The sequence below is a fragment of the Heterocephalus glaber genome, unplaced genomic scaffold (assembly GCF_053883595.1).
Source record: "Heterocephalus glaber isolate CG9 unplaced genomic scaffold, H.glaber_assembly_v1.0 deba00001555, whole genome shotgun sequence".
Lineage (NCBI taxonomy): Eukaryota > Metazoa > Chordata > Mammalia > Rodentia > Bathyergidae > Heterocephalus > Heterocephalus glaber.
In genome coordinates, this window is record NW_028258346.1 from 5,755,506 (window position 1) to 5,779,120 (window position 23,615).

The 23,615-nt window shown below is 37.1% G+C and overlaps 1 protein-coding gene across 3 annotated transcripts in view; it reads right to left on the reverse strand.

The window, feature by feature from the left end:
* Nucleotides 1–23,615, reverse strand: part of Stk3 (serine/threonine kinase 3) — a 319,544-nt gene that overhangs the window by 256,105 nt on the left and 39,824 nt on the right. For all 3 annotated transcript variants that reach the window (XM_021262683.2, XM_004850156.4, XM_087190670.1), the window contains exons 3-4: nucleotides 18,148–18,276; nucleotides 3,116–3,230 (exon numbers count right to left, since the gene is read on the reverse strand). In XM_021262683.2, coding sequence (XP_021118342.1) covers nucleotides 3,116–3,230; nucleotides 18,148–18,276 — 244 coding nt within the window. The remainder of the gene's footprint in view (nucleotides 1–3,115; nucleotides 3,231–18,147; nucleotides 18,277–23,615) is intronic.

The window sequence follows — 23,615 nt, forward strand, 5'->3', positions numbered from 1 at the left end:
AAAATGCAGTGGATGATTTACAAGCAGATCAGACATAGGAAGAGAGAACTAGTGTACTAGAAGATGCAGCAGAAAAAAAAGATTGTGAAGAATGAAGAAAAAAAGTACATAAAAGTACAAAAGAGTACATAAAGGAGAGAAGAAAAACTAAATTAAATTTGAAGCCCAGAAGAACCAAGAGAGAGAATGGGCCAAAAACATTGTTTAAAGTGATAATAACTGAGTTTTCGAAAACTGATGACAAATATCAAGATGCAGAAACAAGATGTAATAAGAACCCCACAGGGATAAATACCAAGAAACAATACAACTAGGTACATCGAAGTAAAGAGTTTACCCAAAAGTAAAACTCTTTAATATCAATTGAAAAAAAATTATGATAGATTACCATCAATAAAGCAACAGCAATATTTATCAGTAAATACAATGGAAACTAGATAATTAGAAAATGACATCTTCAAATACTAAATGAAACTGCCAATCTAAAATTCTTTACAGGGCAATTATATAGTTCAAAAATGAAGTGAAATACATTTTCATCCAAAAGAAAATCAGACACTGTCACCAAAACTTCACTAAATGGAAGTTCTACAGGAAACTGGGTAATGTAGAAAGGAATAAAGAGCAATAAAATGAATACAGTACATGGATAAATCTAAACACTGACAATATAAAAGAGTAACAATTCCTTGTACTATTTAAAATGTACACACTAAAGAACAAAGCACATAACAAAAAGCAAAAGAGCACATAAGCCCTAAAAATGAAGTTGTCATACATTCTTAGGAAAAGATTTATTATTTTATTACCATGAAAACAACTTTGAGAGTGACTTTTACAACTGTTTAATAGATAAATGACAACTGTTTCACTAGTCACACTTTTGAAAGCTAGCCAATCAGTAACAGCCATGCCTCTGAAATTCAATCAAGATTATCACTCCAGTGAACACTCCCATAAAATGATAAAATATTTACAATGTCTAGGTGTTTTTTAAAGCTTATTTGGAGGTTCTAGCAGGGGAGCACAGCTACTTGTATACCCTTGACCAAGGAAACAGTCCTCCTATATGGAGGTGGTCTTCCTCTTCGACCAGAACACAGCTTTGGCAGGGACACACACAAAGTGGTGAGTGGGGAAGGGGACACTCTCCTGGCCAACCAGATCTGCCAAATCAACCTTGGCGCGATCAATGGGGCAACAGTTGTCCCAGCCAGATCACCCTCACATCTGACATATATCCTTATGTTGCTAACCTTAACAATAATGGTACTCTTAAGAGCATAGATAAATAATGAGGAATGTCCTCAGGATGGAAAAGAAAGATACTAATGTTCTTGAGCCCTTATAGGCGTTGTCACCAAGGTAACAAACAATAAATCTTGGCTCCTCGTCAATCTCTTGTACAGGTCTGGATCTTTTTTTAATACATAATTAATTTTTCTCATGCCAGCCCAGAACTAAGGACAACTGTTCTGTGACAACAACAATTAGACTATTCCAAATGTATAACTCCCCAACATGCTTAGTAAATTGTTTTCTAACACAGAATATGAAGGGGTAAAATCTTTCCTGTGATAACTGGTAAAGGCAATATCTGAGAATAATGATCACATACACACCTATCTTTAAGAGCTACAGGATACTTTCACAGTTTGTAATTATTGGCAACAAGAAATAAACTTGGATCAGACTTTCTATGCATTCAAAAACATGGTATTAACACTTAAAAACATAAAAAGATATTTAAAATTTTCCATTTCACCCACTTTTACTTCATTATCACATTTGATAATCTTAGACACCAAATTCATTGAGTTTAGCCTTGAAATGATTTAAAATATTTTTCTAACTGGAGTGTAATTACTTTCAATTAAAGCATGGTTCTGCCACTTCAGTCATCTTATTTACATAAATTCAAGTACCATAGAAATTCTAAAATATGTAATTAGAATGTCACAGATCACTTAATCCATTCTGTCAAAACAGGCATTATTTTAACTTCTGTTTCATTTCCTTTACAAGGAAATCCTATTTACTTTATTTTCTCTAACAGACAAAAAAATTAGTAAGATAAATTTACAATGTATTTCCCCAATCAAATTTTAAAATGATTCTGGTTAACCACAATTGACTCAAACAGTTAAGTATTTTTTTCTGAATGTATTGTACTGAAATATGTCTGACAACATATAATAATGTCATATAGTAATTGAATTACTGTTCTAGAGAGTTACAAATTATTCCACTGTTCTTCCTGGCCACTCACATATCACTTTAGTCCTAAGGAACTGTCCAAATAAACCAGATGCACTGCTTGCCTAAAGTAAAATATTTTGCAAATACTGTACCACTTCTACTTAAGGTTAAAACATAACCATAAAGCTTTCATTAAGTAACACATTTTACTACGCTGATTTCACAAAAATAAAAACATAAATAATCTAACTCTACCACTTTTAAATATCTGGACAACGTTTGGAAAAATAAACACAAATTTTTTGTTTATTTTTGTTTTTGGTAGTACTGGAGATTGAATCCTAGACTTTCCCACTGAGCTACACCCCCAGGCCGTTTCTTAATTTTTATTTAGAGACAGGGTCTTGCTAAGCCACTAAGTTGTCCAAGCTGGGCTCCAACTTGCAATCCTGTCTCAGACTCCCAAAGTGCTGAAATTACAGGCATGTGACATATACCCAGCGCAACTGTTTTTAAATATTCAGAAACATATAACTGCTTTAATTATTTACCAGCTGTTAATTATAATAGGAAATACCAGGAATATTATGATCTTTAAATACAAAATTCTAGCCATAATTTATTGAGCTCACATTAATAAAACATACACACACATACTGATTCAAATGAAGAAGAGTATCATGATAGTTCCTCAGTGACTTACTAAAAGTTATTTTAATAAATAATCATACAATTCTTAAATTTGCCACAGACAGATATGTGGCTGGTTCTCATACCTCATTCTAGTTCCCTTTAACTGCTTAAAAGCTTTTCTTTTTCACACTGGTATTTTCTTTGTAACAAAATACTACCTAGTCAGACTCTAAAATGGGAATCTTTAGAAATGAGATTAGCAAAACAATTTTAAAATACTTACTGTCTTGTTTCGTAATCTAATTATGTCTGAGACAGAGCCAGCTCCACAGTACTCCATAACAATCCAGAGGTCTGTGTTCTTAAAGTAACTGCCATAGTACTTTACAACATATGGGCTAGAGAAAAATAGAGACAATTACATTTAGTTAATACTCAAAGAAAATTTTTTCTTAGTTCCAATACAAAGTATTTTCAACATTTCATAATGTTCCAATAAGTAAACTTAATGAGTAAACTTCCATTGTACATTGAATTGTCTGTATCTAGAGTTCACCAACTGTGTATAATTAGGCTTTAATTCATGGATGAAATTTAACAGGATTATAAACCAGAGGAAGCCCAAATGTTTTGGGTGATTCACAAGGAAAATAACGCTTCATTTTGGCAAAGGACTTACTATTTAACATAAGGAACAAATGAAAATATTTTCCTTTAATGAGAACGTTTTAAATATCAATCTTCTAAAGGATTTTGCATTCAATCAGATATTAATACTCAACTTTACACTTGATCTTAGCCAAAAGGCCGAGAAGCGATTTAATACTCAACTTTAAAATACTGTTACTAATATATAATGGATATAAAGTGGACCCTTGACTTACAAACTCAATCAGTTCCCTAGGGCTGGTTACAACTAAGTCAATAGCTGAGATCTGGATGTTTATCTGGGTACACACTATAGATAGCAAGAGGCAGATGAGTCTTTCATTAACCTAGTTAACCCAAGTTGTTTGTATGTCAGGCCAGTTGTAACTTGAGAGTCCACTGTATAACCACTCAACTTCAAAATTATGTATTTACACACACATACACACACACACACACACATTTACATACATGCCATATATAAAGATGCCATCAAAAAAAGGATGTTAAGAGAAGACTGTCAGGGAAGACCTCCCAGTAGAGCCTGTACAATTTCAGCTAAGTCTTAAAATCAAAGGTAGAGCAGGCTAGATGGAGCTTAAGGGCCTAAAGAGGTGGCTACTGGACCAGAATTAAATTTTGTCTTATTCCTACTGTTCTTCATAACCTCTTGCATACACTTGCTTCCCATTGACATAGTTTTCTCCCCCATTCTAATCTATGCTCCATACAGTTGACAGGTTATCTTTTTTAAAGCAGAAGAAAAATAAGTGGATCCCATTGCTCTCCTCATGTAAAAAAAAAACTCCAAAACTTCAGTAGCATGGGAGCTAACACAAAGAATCAACAACTGGGATCTCATCTTATTAAAAAGCTTCTGCAATGCAAGAGAAACTACCAACAGAGCTAAGAGACAACCTACAATATGGGAAGAAATTTTTAGCAGCTGTATCTCAGACAAAGGTCTACTATCTAGAATATATAAAGAATTGAAAAAAATCAGACCCCTCAAATTCAAAAACCCAATTCAAAAATGAGCATCCTAAATGAACAGACATTTCTCAGACAAACAAGTAAAAGCAGCAAATAAATATATGAAAAAATGTTCAACATCACTGGTCATTCGAGAAATGCAGATGAAAACAACACTGAGATTCCACCTCACCCCACAAAGAATGGCTGCTATCAAGAAATCAACCAATAACAAATGCTGGTGTGGGGTGGGGAGAAAGGAACCCTTATTGTTGGTGGGAGTGCAGACTGGTGCAACCACTGTGGAAATCCGTATGGAGATACCTCAAAGAACTAGGACTAGAGGTCCCATTTGACCCAGCTATTCCCCTACTGGGAATCTTCCCCAAAGAATTAAAAGAATCATACCACAGCGATATATGTGCACCTATGTTTATAGCGGCACAGTTTGTAATAGCTAAGGTTTGGAAACAGCCCGAGTGCCCAACAACTGGAAACTGGATAAAGAAGACGTGTTTTTTTTTTTATAAAATGGAGTACTACTCAGCCATAAAGAATGAGAAACTAGAGTCATTTATAGCTAAATGGATGCATATTGAGGCCATACTCTTAAGTGAAATAAATAGGACACACATGTGTAAATACTGAATAGTATTTCTAGTGTGAGAAACTGAAAGTGTAAATAAGGATGAAAATGATTAAAACGAATAATTGATAATCTGAAATAGGAAAAGGTCCAAAGGTGGAGGGGTGGCGGGAGGGGAAGGGGAAAGGGAAGAAAGGAAAGGAAAAATTATGTGAAAGAAAAAAAAATGGAAACAAAGTCTATGTAAATAGGGAAGGGTGGAGGGGGCGAAGGGCGCATAGGTAATGGGGTAAAAGTAAGAACTAAGATACATCATGTTCAGGTACAAACACCCAATGATAAATGTAAATGTATTGTATGCCTAAAATGTACCAATTAATATACAAATTTTTTTAAAAACTCCAATAGCTCTCCATTATCCAAAGAAAAAGTCTAAAATGCTTCATATCACATTCAAAATCTTTCAAAGGCTAACTCTTTACGCATGTCTCTTGTCATTTCCCATCTTATACATTTCTAGTCATACTTAGCTTTTTCTGGGTGTTGGGAATATAAAGTACATATTAGGAATTTTAAATGTTCACTTTAACCATTTAACAAAAGCACTTGTTTAAAACAAATGAAACTAACATACAGACTCTGAACTTCAAAGCACATTCGGGGGGCTTGGGGGGGTTATGACATGCTGTAATCCCAGTACTTGGGAGGCTGAGGCAGGAGGCTCACCATGAGTTCGAGGGCTTCCTGGGCTACACAGTGAGTTCAAGGGCAGCCAGAACTACATGGAGAGACTCTGCCTCAAAAAAAGAAAAAAAAAGAATTTCAAATCATAGGGAACACAAAAATGCTTTCCTTATATACATGTCTTTGAGGTATGAGTACCTATGTAGAGTGCTCTTACACCTGCCTTTGCATCAAAACCTCCTATGGTAAGTCTAACACCTACAAGTTCTGATAAAATAGGTCTTTTCAAAGCTTTACAGTTGATGGAGACAGATCCAAAGTCGAGCTTCATTTCAGAAGACAGACTGCACATCTTTCAGAAAAAAAACCTTTAAATATTACCTTTCTCATTCAGATTTTGAAAGTAACAATGAAATCACGACTATGTTCACTGAGAAGCATATAATAGTATCTTATCTTTCCATATACACCAAGTAATCAGTAATGCTGAGGGTAAGATTAGCAACTCTTACAAAAATTAAGGATATCACTCCCTTAGAAGTGAGTCAAAAGCCAAGTGTGGCAGTGAATGCCTGTAATCTCCACACTTGGGAAGCTGAGATAGGACAATCGCTTCAGGTTCAAGGCCAGCCTGGACTACACAGTGAGTTCAAGGCCAGCCTGAATTGCATAGTGAGACCCTGTGTCCAGGAAAAAAAAAAAAAGAATCAAAAGAACACTTAAAAAATAATTTGTAGCCCATATTAATCTATAATCAAATAAAAAAATGTTTCAATACTACATCATAAAATATGGACTCAATAATTTAAATCTTTATGAACAAATCCTCAGTAGCACAGGAACTAGCACAAAGAATCAACAACTGGGATCTCATCTTATTAAAAAGCTTCTGCACTGCAAGAGAAACCACCAACAGAGCTAAGAGACAACCTACAATGTGGGAAAAAATTTTTACCAGTTGTTCCTCAGATAAAGGTCTACTATCTAGAATATATAAAGAACTCAAAAAAAATCAACCCCCCCCAAATATAAAGACCCAATTCAAAAATGACCATCTGAAATGAACAGACATTTCTCAGACAAAGAAGTAGAAATAGCAAATAAACATATGAAAAAATGTTCAACATCACTGGTCACTCCAGAGATGCAGATGAAAACAACACTGAGATTCCACCTCACCCCACAAAGAATGGCTGCTACCAAGAATTCAACCAATAACAAATGCTGGTGGGGTTGTGGGGAGAAAGGAATCCTTCTCCACTGTTGGCGGGAGTGCAGACTGGTTGCAACCACTGTGGAAATCAATATGGAGATATCTTAAACAACTAGGATTAGAAGTCCCATTTGACCCAGCTATTCCTCTGCTGGGTATCTTCCCAAAAGAATTTAAAAAATCATACCACAGTGATATATGCTCACCCATGTTTATAGCGGCACAGCTTGTAATAGCTAAAAATTTGAAACAGCCTAATTGCCCATCAACTGGAGACTTGATAAAGATGATGTGGCTTTTTTTATAAAATGGAGTACTACTCGGCCATAAAGAATGAGAAACTAGAAACATTTATAGCTAAGTGGATGCATATTGAGGCAATACTCTTAAATGAAGTAAATAGGACACGTGTAAATACCGGATAGTTTCTCTGGTGTGAGAAACAAAAACTGTAAATAAGGATCAAAATGTACAACTAATATTGTGAAATAGGAAGAAAAGCTCTAAAGGAGTAGGGGAAGTAGGAGGGGTACGGGAAAGGAAAAGAAAAAATGTGAGAAAAGGGGAAAAAATGGAAACAAAGTCTTTGTAAATAGGGAAGGGTGGAGGGGGTGAAGGGAGAGCAGGGGAATGAGGAAAAAATAAGAACCAAGATACATCATGTAAAGGTACAAGATCCCAGATCCAGCCTGCGCAAAACACACCGGCGGGGCGCTGGAGAGAGAGGTCCCATGTCGCCGGGAGTCCTGCCCCATCCAGCCCACACCAAGCACACTGGCGGGGACCAGCCAGGAGGTGAGGACCCCTCGCCACTGGCCACGCCCATGGTGGCAATCCACTTACCCGCGTGGGCGCCTGCAGGACCCCCCACACACACACCTGTGGCCTCTTAGCTGTACCTGCCACCTGGTTCCACACTACAAAGGGGACACCAGACCACCACCGTACTGGGTAAGTTGGAGGGATCATCACCTCCCATCGGAACCTGGTCTATCTTCAGGGGAAGGGCAGCTGGAACCTGCAGTAGAACCTTACAGAGCTCAACTCTACAGGAGAGGGAGCTCAACTTGGGACCTGCAGCCAGAAATCTGCCCGAATCCCACTGGTCTGCTACTGGCTTGCTGAGACTCACTGACTTATATCTGCATACTGCTGCCCACGTTGTTTATTGTGACAGCAGAGACATACCCTGAACGAGGCCATTCATTTTTATTTTTATTTTTTATTCCCAAAATTATTATTATTGGGGCTTTTTGCTCTTATTTTTAATTTTTTTCCTATCTTTTCAAAAATTTTTTTCTTTTCTCTTTCCTTTCTCTCTCACACTCACTCTCTTTCTGTCCCACATTATTCTTCATCTCCCTTTGTGTTCCTGTTCTGACCCTAATTCGGATTTCTTCTCTATTTTCCTTTTATTCTCTTTTTCCTTCTCTCACCTGTGTCCTCTGGCCTCACTGCTAACCTTCTCCTATCCTTCTACCTATCTATCCCTCTCCCGAACTCCATCTAACTCCCTATCCCGAAGGGTAAAATTGCTATATTGAAGAGTTTATTCACTATAAACATATGTTGGGTTGGTCCTCAATTTTGATTTAATTCACACAGTTAAAGGTGACAGATTAATAACTTTCACAAATTGTCATTTTCTAACACCATTTGCTATGGTGTTGCTGATTGTATCACTTGGGCTAAGGTGTTGTGATTGATCTAGTCAGTTGTCCTTCCTGGTATAATGAAAATGAGACAGCCTCAGAGTCATTAGAAACTCCAAACCTAAGGACCAGCTATATCTGGAAGACACCTCTGAGAAGCAATCATTCCATAAGGGTTCTAATTACAAGCAACAAAGATACTTACAATAAGCAATTTCGAAGTATCAACCTAGGAATTAAATCAAGGACAGTACCAAAAACAAAAATGAGAAACATTTAAGCAAGGTGCAGACTCAGACTTCCACCCCACCAAGGGTAAATTCTGGGGGAAATGAGGTGGAAAAGTCTGATAATCAACCACCTGGACACCCTGAACTGATAGCACAGGAATTAACAAAACAGATGAATGGGCTCTAGAAAAATTCAAAGCAGAAATAATCTCCCAGATAACTACAGAGATGGTGAACAGAGTGAAAGACATGATTAGAGGCTCTAGAACAGAAACAAATAAAAAAATAGATGAGTTCAGAAACATGCTAGAAGCCATGAATGCCCAGCATAAGAAAGAAATGGAAACCATGATCGCCCAACATAAGAAAGAAATGGAATCCATGAAACAGACTCAAACAGATATTCAGGAGATTAAAAACTCCACTGAAAGTATGCACAGTAGATTAAGGGAATCTGAAGATAGAATATCAGATATCTAAGACAGGATTGCAGTTAAGGACCATGAAAACAGGGATTTCTTAAAAATAGTAAGGGACCACGAGAAATCAATCCAGCAGCTGCTAGATGATGCAAAGAAGGTACAAGATCCCAATGATGAATGTAACTGTATTGTATACCTAAAATGTACCAATAAACTTAATGGAAAAAATAAAATATAACAAGTGTTTAAAAAATAATTTAAATCTACAAAAGTAAGCAAATAGAACTTAACAGTCACATTATGGAAACACACCTAAATATAATTTTTATCATTTGACATTCATTCAATCACTCTACTTTGGCCAGGCATCAGACTAGATGGTTAGTACATAGCAGTGAACTAGACAGACACAATTCTGAATTTCATATAGCATACACCAGAATGAAATACACTGGTATTAGAAGTAAATTTAAATAACTATAATTATTAACAGTGGTAAGAACAGAAGGAGCTATGCTATGAGAAAACTAGTTGTAACTTTCTTCTGCATTCACCTTTTTTTCAAATTATATTAATCCTACTTCATATGGAGTGGAATACATTCTTATTCCATGGTAGCTCCTGACTTGGAAGGAAATGGAGTATGTGAAAAAAAAAATTGAAAGTAGACATGGGTGAGTTTTAACAATAAAATGTCATTCATTCATTTAGTAGCTGTGAATTCCAAAATCTAGATTTGGAAAAGAAGGAAACGCTTAAACCCCAGAGTCTACATGTGTATGGTGGGCTACTTATTGGTCATCCTCTGACAGTCTCTATTATCAACACCCTTTTTATTTTAAAACACTTATTATATTTTTCAATTATTTTACCATTAGCTTTTATCTGCCTCCTAAAGAAGAATAAAAGCCCCATAAAGATACATGCCAATCTTGCTCTCCACTTTAACTTCAGTACCTCCCTTCTCATATGTACAAACTAAGCACTGAATAAATGAAGTGATAAAAAAATGAACAAGTGGGCCCCAATTTAGCCCTCCTCAAGGAGGCCTGAAGCTAAGATGTAAAGGTTGACTAGAAGTTAGCTAGATAGTAAGAGCTACCATACAGCAAGAACTACCCATACAAAAACTCTAAGAAAGAAGAAATCAAGTTTGAAAAACTAAAATGAGATGAATACTCCTAGAATAAAGTGAGTATACAATAAAATACAGCATAATGGAGTTGTAGATGAAGGCAGATACCTGATCATGAAAGGCCTCAAAACCAAAGATGGCTGCAAGAATGGATACAGGGAGAAAGTTAAAAAGTTACCGGAAATTATTTTAATAAGCGTATCTTTTTATTTTCTGCATTTTTAATGCTGTAATATATGGAACCTTGCTAAACTGAGGGACCGCCCTTCTTAAGGTTAGCTAATTCCTAGTTAGCAAACAAACTAGACTGAAGCATGCCTTTCATATGAAAACCAATCATTCTTGAGCGCATACACCCAGTTTACACTCCAGTTATTATGCCCTTGCCCTAATTACTCTCGAGCCAGTATCAAACAAGTAATGACAACATTCAGGCCCAGAGTTCACTGAAATTATTCCAATTAGCCAATCTCTTGTGAGCACTGCTTTAGCCTGTCTTGTCTGTTCCTTCCCATACAAGCCACAATAAAGCTTCTAGCCCATATTCTCCCTTTGCTTGCTCTGCCTCCTGGCTCCCAGTGATATGGCCTGTCTTCTTCTTTTGGAATCTGTTGAGTTTAACAATATATCTTCATTATTTTTATTACAATGTTTTAATTTTTTCCTTGCCAGTAATCTCTTCATCTGTTGGCCTCATTATAACTAAATAATAACAAAACATACATTTTTGAAAGAGAGATGGTGGTGGATTGGATTCGAATGAGTGCAGTAGAAACAGCAAAGAAAACAAATTCGAGAGATATGTTTAAGGCACATTCCACATAATTAGGTAATGACAGACTGGGGAGTTGGGAATCAGTAAGCAAGTTTTCTTCTGTGCTTTATCCTGTGTGCCACCCTTTAATTGTACACTGAATATATGCAAAATGTTAAAGCCATCACTTTTTAACAGTTAAGTAACAAGACCTAGCAACTGTAATTCAGTCTTTTTCCACTAACACTGATATTATGGATTCAAAATGATTCATTCATGGATCAATTCATGTATCATTTTTAAATAATTTAATCAAAAAATCATTCACTGAATAACAAATGCTATAGAGAAAAAACGGGGAGGCTTTAGTAACAAAGAAAGGCAGTTCAGGCAAGAAGGAACCACTAAAGGCACTTATGCAAGGAAATAAGACAATCAAATTAGCATTTAAAGAAGATTATCCTGTGCAGCACTGTCAGAGGCCAAAGTTAATACACTTCATTCTAGCCAAAAAGTTAGCTAACTGTACACCTACTTAAATGTTCTAACATCTGTTTCTTAACCACCACACCGATTATTAAAATCTGGGAATGAAAAGTAAGAGTTTCATCTAAAACACTAGCTCAGTGATTATATGTTTATTCATATATAATATATACATATTCATTTGAAACACTAGCTCAGTATTATATAAATATATATATAGTGTTTCATTTAAAACACTAGTTCAGGTCCTGAGTTGCGCGGAAGACGCCTAATCACCCCACTGCAGACAGGCAGGTCTGCCCACACCTCACCGAGGTCCCCAGTCACAGGGAACACACCCCGAATCAGCCCGCTGCAGACAGGCAGGTCTGTGCACACCCTACCAAGGTCCTGAGTCGTGCAGAAGACACCGAATCACCCCACTGCAGACAGGCAGCCACCTGGTTCCACATTACAAAGATGCAGAGGACACCAGACAACCAGACCAAGGTACTGAGTCCCACTGTTCCCGGCCCAGAGGTAGGGGCTTCTGAGCCGCCGTGCCACTGCTCCTGGTCCAGAGGAAGGGGCTTCCCGGTCACCATCCCTCCCGCTGCTCCCAGCCCAGAGGAAAGGGCTTTTGGGCCACCTTCTGTCCCGCTGCTCCTGGCCCAGAGGAAGAGGCTTCTGAGCCACGATTCCACTGCTCCTGGTCCAGAGGAAGGGGTTTCCCGGCCTATATGCCTCACTTATCTGTATGTCAAGCTCTTTCCCCCTGCTTGGGAAGTTTTCTGCCATTATTTCTGTGAAGAGGTTTTTTTATGTCATCTCCACTCTCTCCTGTTTCTTCATTGAGCCCAATCAGTCTTATGTTATTCTTTTTTGCATCATCTAGCAGCTGCTGGATTGATTTCTCATGTTCCCTTATAATTTTGAAGCAATTTTTCTTTTCCTGCTCACTATTTGCAATCTTATCTTCTATATCTGAAATTCTGTCCTCACATTGGCTCATTCTGCTGTGTAGACTTTCAATGGAGTTTTTCATCTCCTGAAAATCTATTTGCATCTGTTTTATGGATTCCATTTGTTTCTTATGTTGGGATTCCATCATGTTCCTCAGCTCCTCTCTAGATTTATTAATCATGTCTTGCACTAGGGGCACAATTTCTCCTGTTATCTGAGAAATTCTTTCTGATTTCATTTTTTTCAGATCCCCTTTTGTTGCCAGTTCAGTGGGTCCAGGTGGTTGAGTATCAGAGTGTTCCATCTCATTTCCCTTTGGGGTTGCTGTAGGTGATCTGGAAGTCTGATTTTGAGACTTATTTACGTGTTTTCTCATTTTGACTGGGGCAGGGGGCTGTTAGCACCTGCATGGATTACCTCCTCTGAGCTGGGAGAGGTGGGTCAGGGGCCGGGAACAGCAGTAGGGATGGTGGTCCAAAAGCCCTTTCCTGTGGGCTGGGAGCAGCGCGAGGGATGGTGGCTGGGAAGCCCCTTCCTCTGGACCAGGAGCAGTGGGACGGCGGCTCAGAAGGCCCTACCTCTGGGCCAGGAGCGGTGGGAGGGATGGTGGCCCGGAAGCCCCTTCCTCTGGGCCAGGAGCAGTGGGACAGAAGGTGGCCCAAAAGCCCTTTCCTCTGGGCTGGGAGCAGCGGGAGGGATGGTGACCGGGAAGCCCCTTCCTCTGGACCAGGAGCAGTGGCACGGCGGCTCAGAAGCCTCTACCTCTGGGCCAGGAGCAGCGGGACTCAGTACCTTGGTCTGGTTGTCTGGTGTCCTCTGCATCTTTGTAATGTGGAACCAGGTGGCTGCCTGTCTGCAGAGGGGTGATTTGGTGTCTTCCGCGTGACTCGAGACCTCAGCAGGGCATGCACAGACCTGCCTGTCTGCAGCGGGCTGATTTGGCGTGTTCCATGGGACTCAGGACCTCAGTAGGGCGTGGGCAGACCTGCCTGTCTGCAGCAGGGTGATTCGGCGCCTTCCCCGTGACTCGGGACCTCGGTAGGGCATGGGCAGACCTGTCTTTCTGCAGAGGGGTGATTCGGTGTCTTCCATACGACTGGGGACCTTGGTAGGGCGTGCACAGATCTGCCTGTCTGCAGCGGGGTGACTCGGCCTGTTCCGCGTGACTCGAAACCTCGGTAGGGTGTGGGCAGACCTGCCTGTCTGCAGCTGGGTGATTTGGCTTCTTCCGCGCTTACCATCCAATCTTAAGCTCTCCTCGAATCCTCAACAGTGCACTCTCATACTTTCCCTATCACAGCTCCACCAGCCTCCCCATTCACCATATCTCTTCCACTTCACTGGAAGCCCCTTCAATACTTGAGCAGCACATGAGGGCTTATCCTCCAGTGCAGGTATTCCAAACACATTAGTTGAGTGAGATAATAAGTGAATAATTGTGTGCCCTGATTCATAACAATATACTTCTCTACGTGTAGATAGGAGAGGTTCCTTCTCTAGGATATAGGCACCAGAAAGAAAGGGCCTGTGTCAGTTGTGATTCACTTTTATTAACATTACCTGGCTCACAGCACTCACAAGTACAGCTGCCCAGCTCTTGCCTCCACTCCTAGGAATGCCATGGCACTGCTTAACTTTGAAGTGTTAGGATCTTTCTTTTATGTTTATTAACACACGTTTGCTGAACATAATGATTACATTCCTTGTGGAGAGTTGGCACATGTACAGAGCACATCTTAATTCTTTTTACTTCCTCTTGTCTTCCCCGTTCCTCCACCTCTAGATCCCCTTGTCATCTGCAAAGGATATATCTCCCTATTTCATACTATCTTTTATTTTGCTCTTTAAATTATTCATATTTTAGGGGTTTTTTTTTGGTACTAGGGATCGAACTTGGGTCCTTGCGCTTGTGCAGCAGGCGGTGAAACCACTGAGCTAAATCCCCGGCCCTTAGGTTTCTCAAAAGAGAAACCATGCAGTAGTTATGCTTGTGGGTCTGATTTATTTCCTTAACATTATAGTCTCAAGGTGCATCCATTTTCTTACAAATGACTCAAATTTATCATTCTTTATGCCTGAGTAGTACTCTACTGTGTATATAGCACTTTTTCTTTATCCATTCATCTGTTGATGGGCATATAAGCTGCTTCCAAGATTTAGCAACTGAACTGTGAGGATTCTTTAATAGACACTGTATTCTCCAGCAATGGCCCTGGAGTCAGAATCATCTCAGTGACTAACTAGCTTCATAATCTTAGACAATTCATGTAAAATCTCTGGGTTTGTTTTTTCTGTACTTGTACCCATGAAATAGCTTTTACATTTGCTTTAGCACCAGAAGCCTTTTACTCAAATAAAATTTATTGGGATATATATATATATATATAAAGCAGTAATGAAGTTTCTCATTTTGCTCAATTCTTCACTGTTTTAAGACAAAACCCCTAAAAGCACCTCTTCAGAACAGAGTGCAGTTTGAAAGCACAAAACAAGCTGACCTACAAAAATCTAGTCTATCATTAACATTCTAAGACTTACACATTCAACAAATATTTAATAAATGCCTACTCTGTACCAGGTGCTAAACACTGAAGATTCTGAACAATAAAGCAGATGGGCTCCCTTAAATACTTATACCAAAATGTAGTATTCAGTACATGCTTAATATTCATTAAAATAAATTTTTATAAAAGATTAAAACATTAAAGCCAAATAGGTTACAGAGGGTAATTAAAAACTAGCAATTGTTAAAAAGTAAATTTGAACGTTCACTTTTACTGCTAAAATGATGACTTTTTATATTAACTTGAATTTCATTTAGCAAAACTATATATTGCTAAAGACATATTTTTGAAAGGGCTGCTATGAGCATGTGATAATAAAAATACTAAAGAAATGGCTAATTTTCATTATATAGTTTTTAATCAACATCCTACTACAATCTTGTTAGCAATTCACAACTTCATAAGAATATAAATAGTGCTTTTATAAAGGCAATGTGAATATTCTACAAAGCCTAAATTATTTCCAACATAAATCACAATCACAGTAATTTAATTTTTGGCTCACTCAAAATCAGATAGACATACACATAATTTGATACAAATTGTCAAATTTCATCACTAATCCACTAAATGATATTTCAAACTTGCTCCCCTCAGAAAGTGTTCAAATGGACTTTGATCCAGAAACATGAGCAAACAGAACAGACAAGGAAGTAGCTGTTATGGAAGAAGCCAGGGAGTACTCAGTGACACTTCAAGCAGGCCAGCTGGAAATGATCTATTCCTACCACAAGGATCATCTTTCCTCTTTGCCCAGTGAATCTAATTCACCCATTACAGCTCAGCATGATTATGACCTCTCTGGTCATAATATTTGTTTCACCATTTATTTCATTAAAACATTCCCTCTGGTCTCATACAGTGTAGAAAGCAAAATAATTTACCAAATATTTAAAAAATTGAATATATTAAAAAGATATTTAAATTCCAGAAATATGTATCTCATTTTCTCTAATTAAAATTTTAGTGTCATGTGTGGAAATTTTTCAATTATTATAATTTCCTTGCAAATCACTTTTTATATTCATTTTTCAATAACATATCTATATTAATGCTAGTAATTAGTAGCTATCATGTAAGGCTCACATTTGTCATTTCCCACTTTTACTTGATCTTAGCATCTTTTAGAATCTTTTTAAGTATCTAATTTTTAATCCTTCACTTACAGTATGAATTTGAGGCTAAAATCTAAAAGGTGGGAGTTATTTTTATCAATATTTGTTTCACCATTTATTTCATTCAACAAATATTTGAGAAATATCCAATATGGACAAGGCACTCTGCTATAAAGTGGTATAAAAATTCCAGAATTCTATTCATATTTTCTTCCTCTTAGACTCTTTACTTTTCCTCAAAAGTTTAAAATCTGTAATGAGAATAATGACCTGATTTCCCTAGAGTTTCATCAACCTATAATGTTCTCTTTACTCCTTATGCATATTCTGTCCATTCATTCTTTCAACAAAAAGTATAGAGTTAGGCACTGTAATGGGTTCTAAGAAATAAAAATATGATTCCTTCATTTAAGGAATAAAGAGATGGAAAAGTGATCAAAAGTACCAGAAAAAGGAATAAAGATGATTCTCAATTTTGCTGTTGAAAAACTAAATACAGAGCTGAGGATATATAGCTCAGTGGTAGAGTTGATTCTCATCAAATTACCAAATTAATACCAAGGTCTGGGAAACCTTTGCAAAATTATGTATTTTGATCTGGGAGATAAGGAATTTACTAATTTTTCTATTACTATTTGCATGTCAAGTTATTCAAGATTTTATAGAAAATATATAACATATAAATATACCAAGCAAAAATGAACAGATCCAATGAAGCTAGTCTAAAATTATCCAGTCATTTCATTAGCCAAAGAGTTTGTAATATATAGGTGCTCCTTAATTTATACTAGGATTACATCCCAAACAATCTTTTAAGTTGAAAAATACCATACATAAGTCAAAAAAAAAGCACTTAACACAGCTAACCTACCAAATATCACAGCTTAGCAACCCATTACACTAGAGCACCAGTTGTTTCCTCTTGTAAGTATGTGGCTGACAGAACTACAGCTCGCTGTTGCTGCTCAGTAGCAAAAAAGCATTGTTCCACAGCACAGAAAATGATAAAAATTCAAATGTGGTTTTTACTAAATGCATATTAATTGTGCACAATTGTGAAGTCAAAAAATCCTAAGTCAAACCATCATAAATCTGGGACCATTTGTATAGATTTTATATACCATTAGGAGAGAAAATATCTGATGGATTTCTTACTAACAAGGATCTGATGTGATTTGTGGTGACAATATATCCAGCTTCCCTTAAGCCAGCAACTCTAAGTCACCATGTTAGATAATTCTAACAAAGATATAAGCAAGGCTTCTGAGAAAGCTCTTTCCCACTCTTCACTTTCTTCTTCCTGTCTGGAATATAGACAATGGGCTTGATGTTATAACATAAAGAAACATGTAGTGAAGAAAATTTCAAGCAGTTTTCCTATTTTTAGGGCACACTTACAGATGAAAATCATTTTTTGTTGCTGTGTACCATTTAACATTCTGTATTATATGTTTTTAACTAATTAAAGTCATACTTTATGTAAATATACTTCATTCAATGAGCATTTACTGAACAACTGCTGTGTGCCTAGATCTACAAACACCAAAAGAACTAAGATTCTGTTTTTCTTCTTGAGGGGCTGGTAGTCTAGTTAGGAGGACAAATGGCACAGTTACAGCACTGACTGGAGCGTGGGCTGATCTGATGTGAAGCAAGAAGGCAAAGTTAATTTGGTGAAGAAACAGAGAGATGAGAGAACAGAATCTTAATAGGTAGAAGTGACTAGCAGATCACAGGTATGTGCTGTTCTGACAACATTTGCAAAGAGCTGTACACCCAAAAGAAAACTCTAGAAAGCTATCCTCAATGGGAAGTCAAGAAAAAAACTAAATAGATGATTAAAATGCATTTTATTATCCTTTAATAATAAAATTTATCAAAATGAGAACATAGAAATAAAATCTCTTCATACCTGTCACACTGTTGCATTATGGAAATTTCTTTGATGATTTCCTGAAGATCAGATTCAACAGGTACTTGTTTAATCGCAACAACTTGACCAGATTCTTTATGTATTGCTTTAAAAACACTTCCATAAGACCTAAAAATACAAGATGTTATTATTTTCCCATTGAACATGATTTTAAAGTCTACTATGAATTTTTACACATAGTATTTTCCAACTTTTAACACTATTAAATGGCAAAAAAGGTAAAGAGCAACAAGAAAAGTTAAGAATTTGATTAACTGCTTCAATTACAAACTTAAAATCTTCAAGTTAATATATGAGTTGCAATATTATGAAGGAAAGAAAGAGACTTATGGTTTCTTTTTTTGTTTTTACAATAAATTCTTTTATTGGTATATTTTAGATATACAACACAATTACATTTCTCATTGGGAATTGTACCTTTACATAATGCATCTTGGTTCTTATTTTTTCCCCATTCCCAGCCCTCCCGTCACCCTCTCCACCCTTCCGTATTTACAAAGACTTTATTTCCATTTTTTCCATTTCTCAGCATTTTTCCTTTCCCTTTCCCTTCTTTCCTTTCCCCTGCCCCTCCCACTACCCCTATCCCTTTGGACCTTTTCTTCCTATTTTGCATTACTGATTATTCATTCTAACCATCGGTACATTTTAGGTATACAATATAATGACATTCATCATTGGAAATTTGCACCTTTACATAATCTCTCTTGGTTCTTATTTTTCACCCTTGCCCAGCCCTCCCTTCAACCCCTCCAGTCCTCCCTATTTACAAAGATTTTGGTCCTATTTTTCCATTTTCTCATATTAATCCCATTCCCTTCTATCCTTTACCCTAGCCCTCCCACTTTCTTCTCCTTTGCCCCTTTTCTTCCTATTTCACATTACCTATTATACATTTTAGTCCTTATTTACACTTTCAGTTTCTCACACCAGAAAAACTATTTGGTATTTATACATGTGTGTCCTATTTATTTCACTTAGGAGTATCGCCTCAATATGCATCCACTTAGCTATAAATGTCTCTAATTTCTCATTTTTTATGGCTGACTAATACTCCATGTTATAAAAAAACCACATTTTCTTTATCCAGTCTCCAGTTGATGGGCATTTGGGCTGTTTCCAAGTTTTAGCTATCACAAACTGTGCTGCTATGAACATGGGTGCACATATATCACTGTGGTATGATTCTTTTAATTCTTTGGGGAAGATCCCCAGCAGGGGAATAGCGGGGTCAAATGGGACTTCCAGTCCTAGCTGTTTGAGGTATCTCCATACTGATTTCCACAGTGCTTGCACCAGTCTACACTCCCACCAGCAGTGAAGCAGGGTTCCTCTTTCCCCACAGCCCCACCAGCATTTGTTATTGGTTGATTTCATGATAGCACCCATTCTTTCTGGAGTGAAGTGGAATCTCAGCATTGTTTTCATTTGCATCTCTCGAATGACCAGTGATGTTGAACATTTTGTCATGTATTTATTTGCTACTTCTACTTCTTTCTCTGAGAAATGTCTGTTCACTTCAGATACCCATTTTTGGATTGGGTCTTTAAATTTGGGAGGTCTGATCTTTTTAAGTTCTTTATAGATTCGAGATAGTAGACCTTTGTCTGAGGAAGAGCAGGTGAAGATTTTTTCCCACATTGTGGGTTGTCTCTTCACACTGCTGGTGGTTTCTCTTGCTGTGCAGAAGCCTTTTAGTAAGAAGAGATCCCACTTGCTGATTGTTTGTGCTAGCTCATGGGCAAATGAGGTTCTGTTCATAAAATCTTTTCCTACACCGATGTCTTCAGGAGTTCTACCTAACCTCTGTTCCAACTGGTTCAGAGTTTCTATTTTAATATTTAGATCTTTAATCCATTTAGATTTTAGTTTAGTACATAATGAGAGATATAGTTCTAGTTTTAATCTTTGGCAAGTTGGAACCCAATTTTTCCAGCACCATTTATTAAAGAGGCTATCTTTCCTCCAGTGAGGGTGTTTGGCTCCTTTATCGAAGATGAGATGGCTGAGTGTGTCTGGTGTTGTTTCTGCATCTTCTAATCTGTTCCACTGATCCTCAGGTCTGTTTCTTTGTCAGTACCATGGTGTCTTTATCACAGTAGCTTTGTAGTATAGTTGCAGGTTAGGGATTGTGACCCCCCTGCCATGTCTCTGTTACCTAGAATTGCTTTTGCTATTCTGGGTCTCTTCTTGTTCCAGATGAATTTTTGGATTGTTTTCTCAAGACCCATGAAGTATGCTGCTGAGCTCTCAACTGGAATTGCATTAAATCCATATAGCAGTTTTGGAAGTATGGCCATTTTCACTATATTAATCTTTCCTACCCAGGAGCAGGGGATGTCTGTCCATTTTCTGATATCAGCTTCAATCTCTCTTTTCAGAGTGCCATAGTTTTCAGAGAAGAAGTCTTTGACTTCTTTTGTTAGGTTGATTCCTAGGTATTTCAGTTTTTTGGATGCTATTGTGAAAGGAATTATTTGCCCTATTTGTCTCTCAGTGAGTCTGTCATTGGTGTAAGGAAAGCTATTGACTTTTGTGTGTTGACCTTGTAACCAGCTACTTGACTGAATTTGGTTATGAAGTCTAGAAGACTTTTGGTGGAGTTTTGTGGTTCTTCTATATAGAGTATCATGTCATCTACAAATAATGACAATTTGACTTCTTCATTTCCTATCTTTATTCCTTTTATTTCTTTCTCTTGTCTAATTGCCGCGGCTAATGTTTCCAGAACTACATTGAACAAGAGTGGTGATAGTGGACTTGTCTTGTTCCTGATTTTAGTGTGAAGGATTTCAGTTTTTGACCATTTAGTATGATACTGGCTGTTGGTTTTTCATAGATGGCTTCTATCAGTTTGAGGTAGAGACCATCTATTCCAAATTTTTGTAGGGTTTTTATCATAAATGCTTGTTGGATTTTGTCAAATGCTTTTTCTGAATCTATGGAGATAATCATATGATTTTTGTCCTTGGCTCTATTGATATAGTGTATTACACTGGTTGATTTGCATATGTTGAACCATCCCTGCATCCCTGGGATGAATCCCACTTGATCAGGGTGTATGATCTTCTTGATGATCTTCTGCATTCTGTTTGCCAGTATCTTATTAAGGACTTTTGCATCTGTTCATTAGTGAGATTGACCTATAGTTCTCCTTTTCGGTTGGGTCTTTCTCTGCTTTGGCGATCAAGGTGATGCTTGCTTCCAGGAATGAATTTGGGAGTATTGCTTCCCTTTCAATTTCATTGAAGAGTTTAAACAGTAGTGGCAGCAGTTCCTCTCTAAATGTCTTGTAGAATTCAGCAGTGAAGCCATCAGGGCCCGGGCTTTTATTAGTTGATAAGTTTTTAATTACATTTTCAAACTTACGGTTTCTTAATTCACATGCAGCATTAAGATATAAATAAAAATTTCAAGAACAAAAGGTAGATTAAAAAACAGCCACAAAGTCTCAAGTTAGGAGAAAAGACTGATTTTAAACAAAATAATCTCCAAAAGATTAAAGTCCCAGTTCTGTTCAGAGTACTTAAGAATAGCTGAAACCCTCCACTTAGACCTCCTAACACCAAAGGCAGAGAAACAGGGAAATCTGCAGCCATCTGTTTCTCTCTTGAGTTACAAAACCAAGGTCTCCCCAAATGTTCCTTTCACTTTCTTCTCAAAAGACAAACAATACAAAGGTAAATAAAAGGGAAGGTAGAATTTAATGACCACTTGCTCAAAAACTATCTCTGTTTCAATTCTTGAAACTCTGCCAATTAAATATTCATGTGTTTCATATGAAAAAATGTTTTATATCATTGGTCATTCAAGAGATGCAGATGAAAACAACACTGAGATTCCACCTCACCCCCCAAAGGATGGCTGCTATCAAGAAATCAACCAAAAACAAATGCTGACAGGATTGTGGGAACAAAGGAACCCTTCTCCATTGTTGGTGGGAGTGCAGACTGGTATAACCACTGTGGCGATCAATATGGAGATACCTCAAAAAACTAGGATTAGAGGTCCCATTTGACCCAGTTATTCCCCTGCTGGGGATCTACCCCAAAGAATTAAAAGAATCATAACACAGCAATTTATGCACACCCATCTTCATAGCAGCACAGTTTGTAATAGCTAAAACTTGGAAATAGCCCAATTGTCCATCAACTGGAGACTGGATAAAGAAGATGTGTTTTGTTTTGTTTTTTATAAAATGGAGTACTACTTATCCATAAAGAATGAGAGTCATTTATAACTAAATGGATGCACATTGAGGTGATACTCTTAACTGAAATAAACAGGACACACGTGTAAATACTGAATAGTTTCTCTGGTGTGAGAAACTGAAGGTGTAAATAAGAATCAAAATGTATGATAATGTGAAACAGGAAGAACAGGTCTAAAGCAGAAGAGGAAGTGGGAAGAGTAGGGGAAAGGAAAGAAGGGAAAGGAAAAACTATGAGAAAGGAAAAAATGGAAACAAAGTCTCTGTAAATAGGGAGGAGTAGAGGGGTTGCAATGCAGGGGAATGGGGTAAAAATAAGAACCAAGATATATCATGTAAAGGTACAAATTCCCAATGATGAATGTCATCATACTGTATACCTAAAATGTACCAATAAACTTAATGAAAAAAAAAGGCATGTGTTTCAAAAAGTAAAAACAATGATGTCATTTGCAACTTGCTATGAACTAGAAAGAAGACTTTAGGCTACTACCATTTACTGAGTTCTTACTAAATAGCAGGTGTTTACATGCATTACCAAATTTATCCCTCTCAATTGTAAGGAAAACTATCATCAATAAAAGATGATAAAAAAAAACACTCAAATACCAGCGGCAGCAAGTCCAGAATTCAAATACTGACCCCAAGAATCACTATCTTCTCCCTACAGTATTTCTAAAGAAGAGAAAGATAAGCAAGGCAAGGCACTGGATGATAGAAGGTATTTCTTTACTTAAAGCAATATAAATGAATCAAAATGGAATTCTAAAAATAATTCAGATAATCCACAGGAAAGCAAGAAAAGGGATGTAGAGGAATAAAAACCAAAGGGCTTAAGCCCTAATGCATTAATAATTACTTTCAACACAAATGATCTAAATACATTAAAAGAGAGATCGGCAGAGTGGATTTTTAAAGAGCATGATTCATTTGTATGATATGTAGAAGAAAATTACTATCATCATGTAAGTAGGATAGCTGGTGGAAATGTAGAAATGATACAGTCACCCTAGAAGTTAGTTTGGCAGCTCTTTAAGACTATACTATATTAACCATATAACCCAGCAGTGGAATGAAAATTTATGTTTACACAAAATCTTGTATACAAATGCTCATAGCAGCTTTATTCATAATAATTAAAAGGGGAAACAATGTGAATGTTCTTCGAAGGGTAAAAGGTTGAACAAATTCTGGTACATGTGAAAATGGACTACTACTACACAATAAACTATTGAAA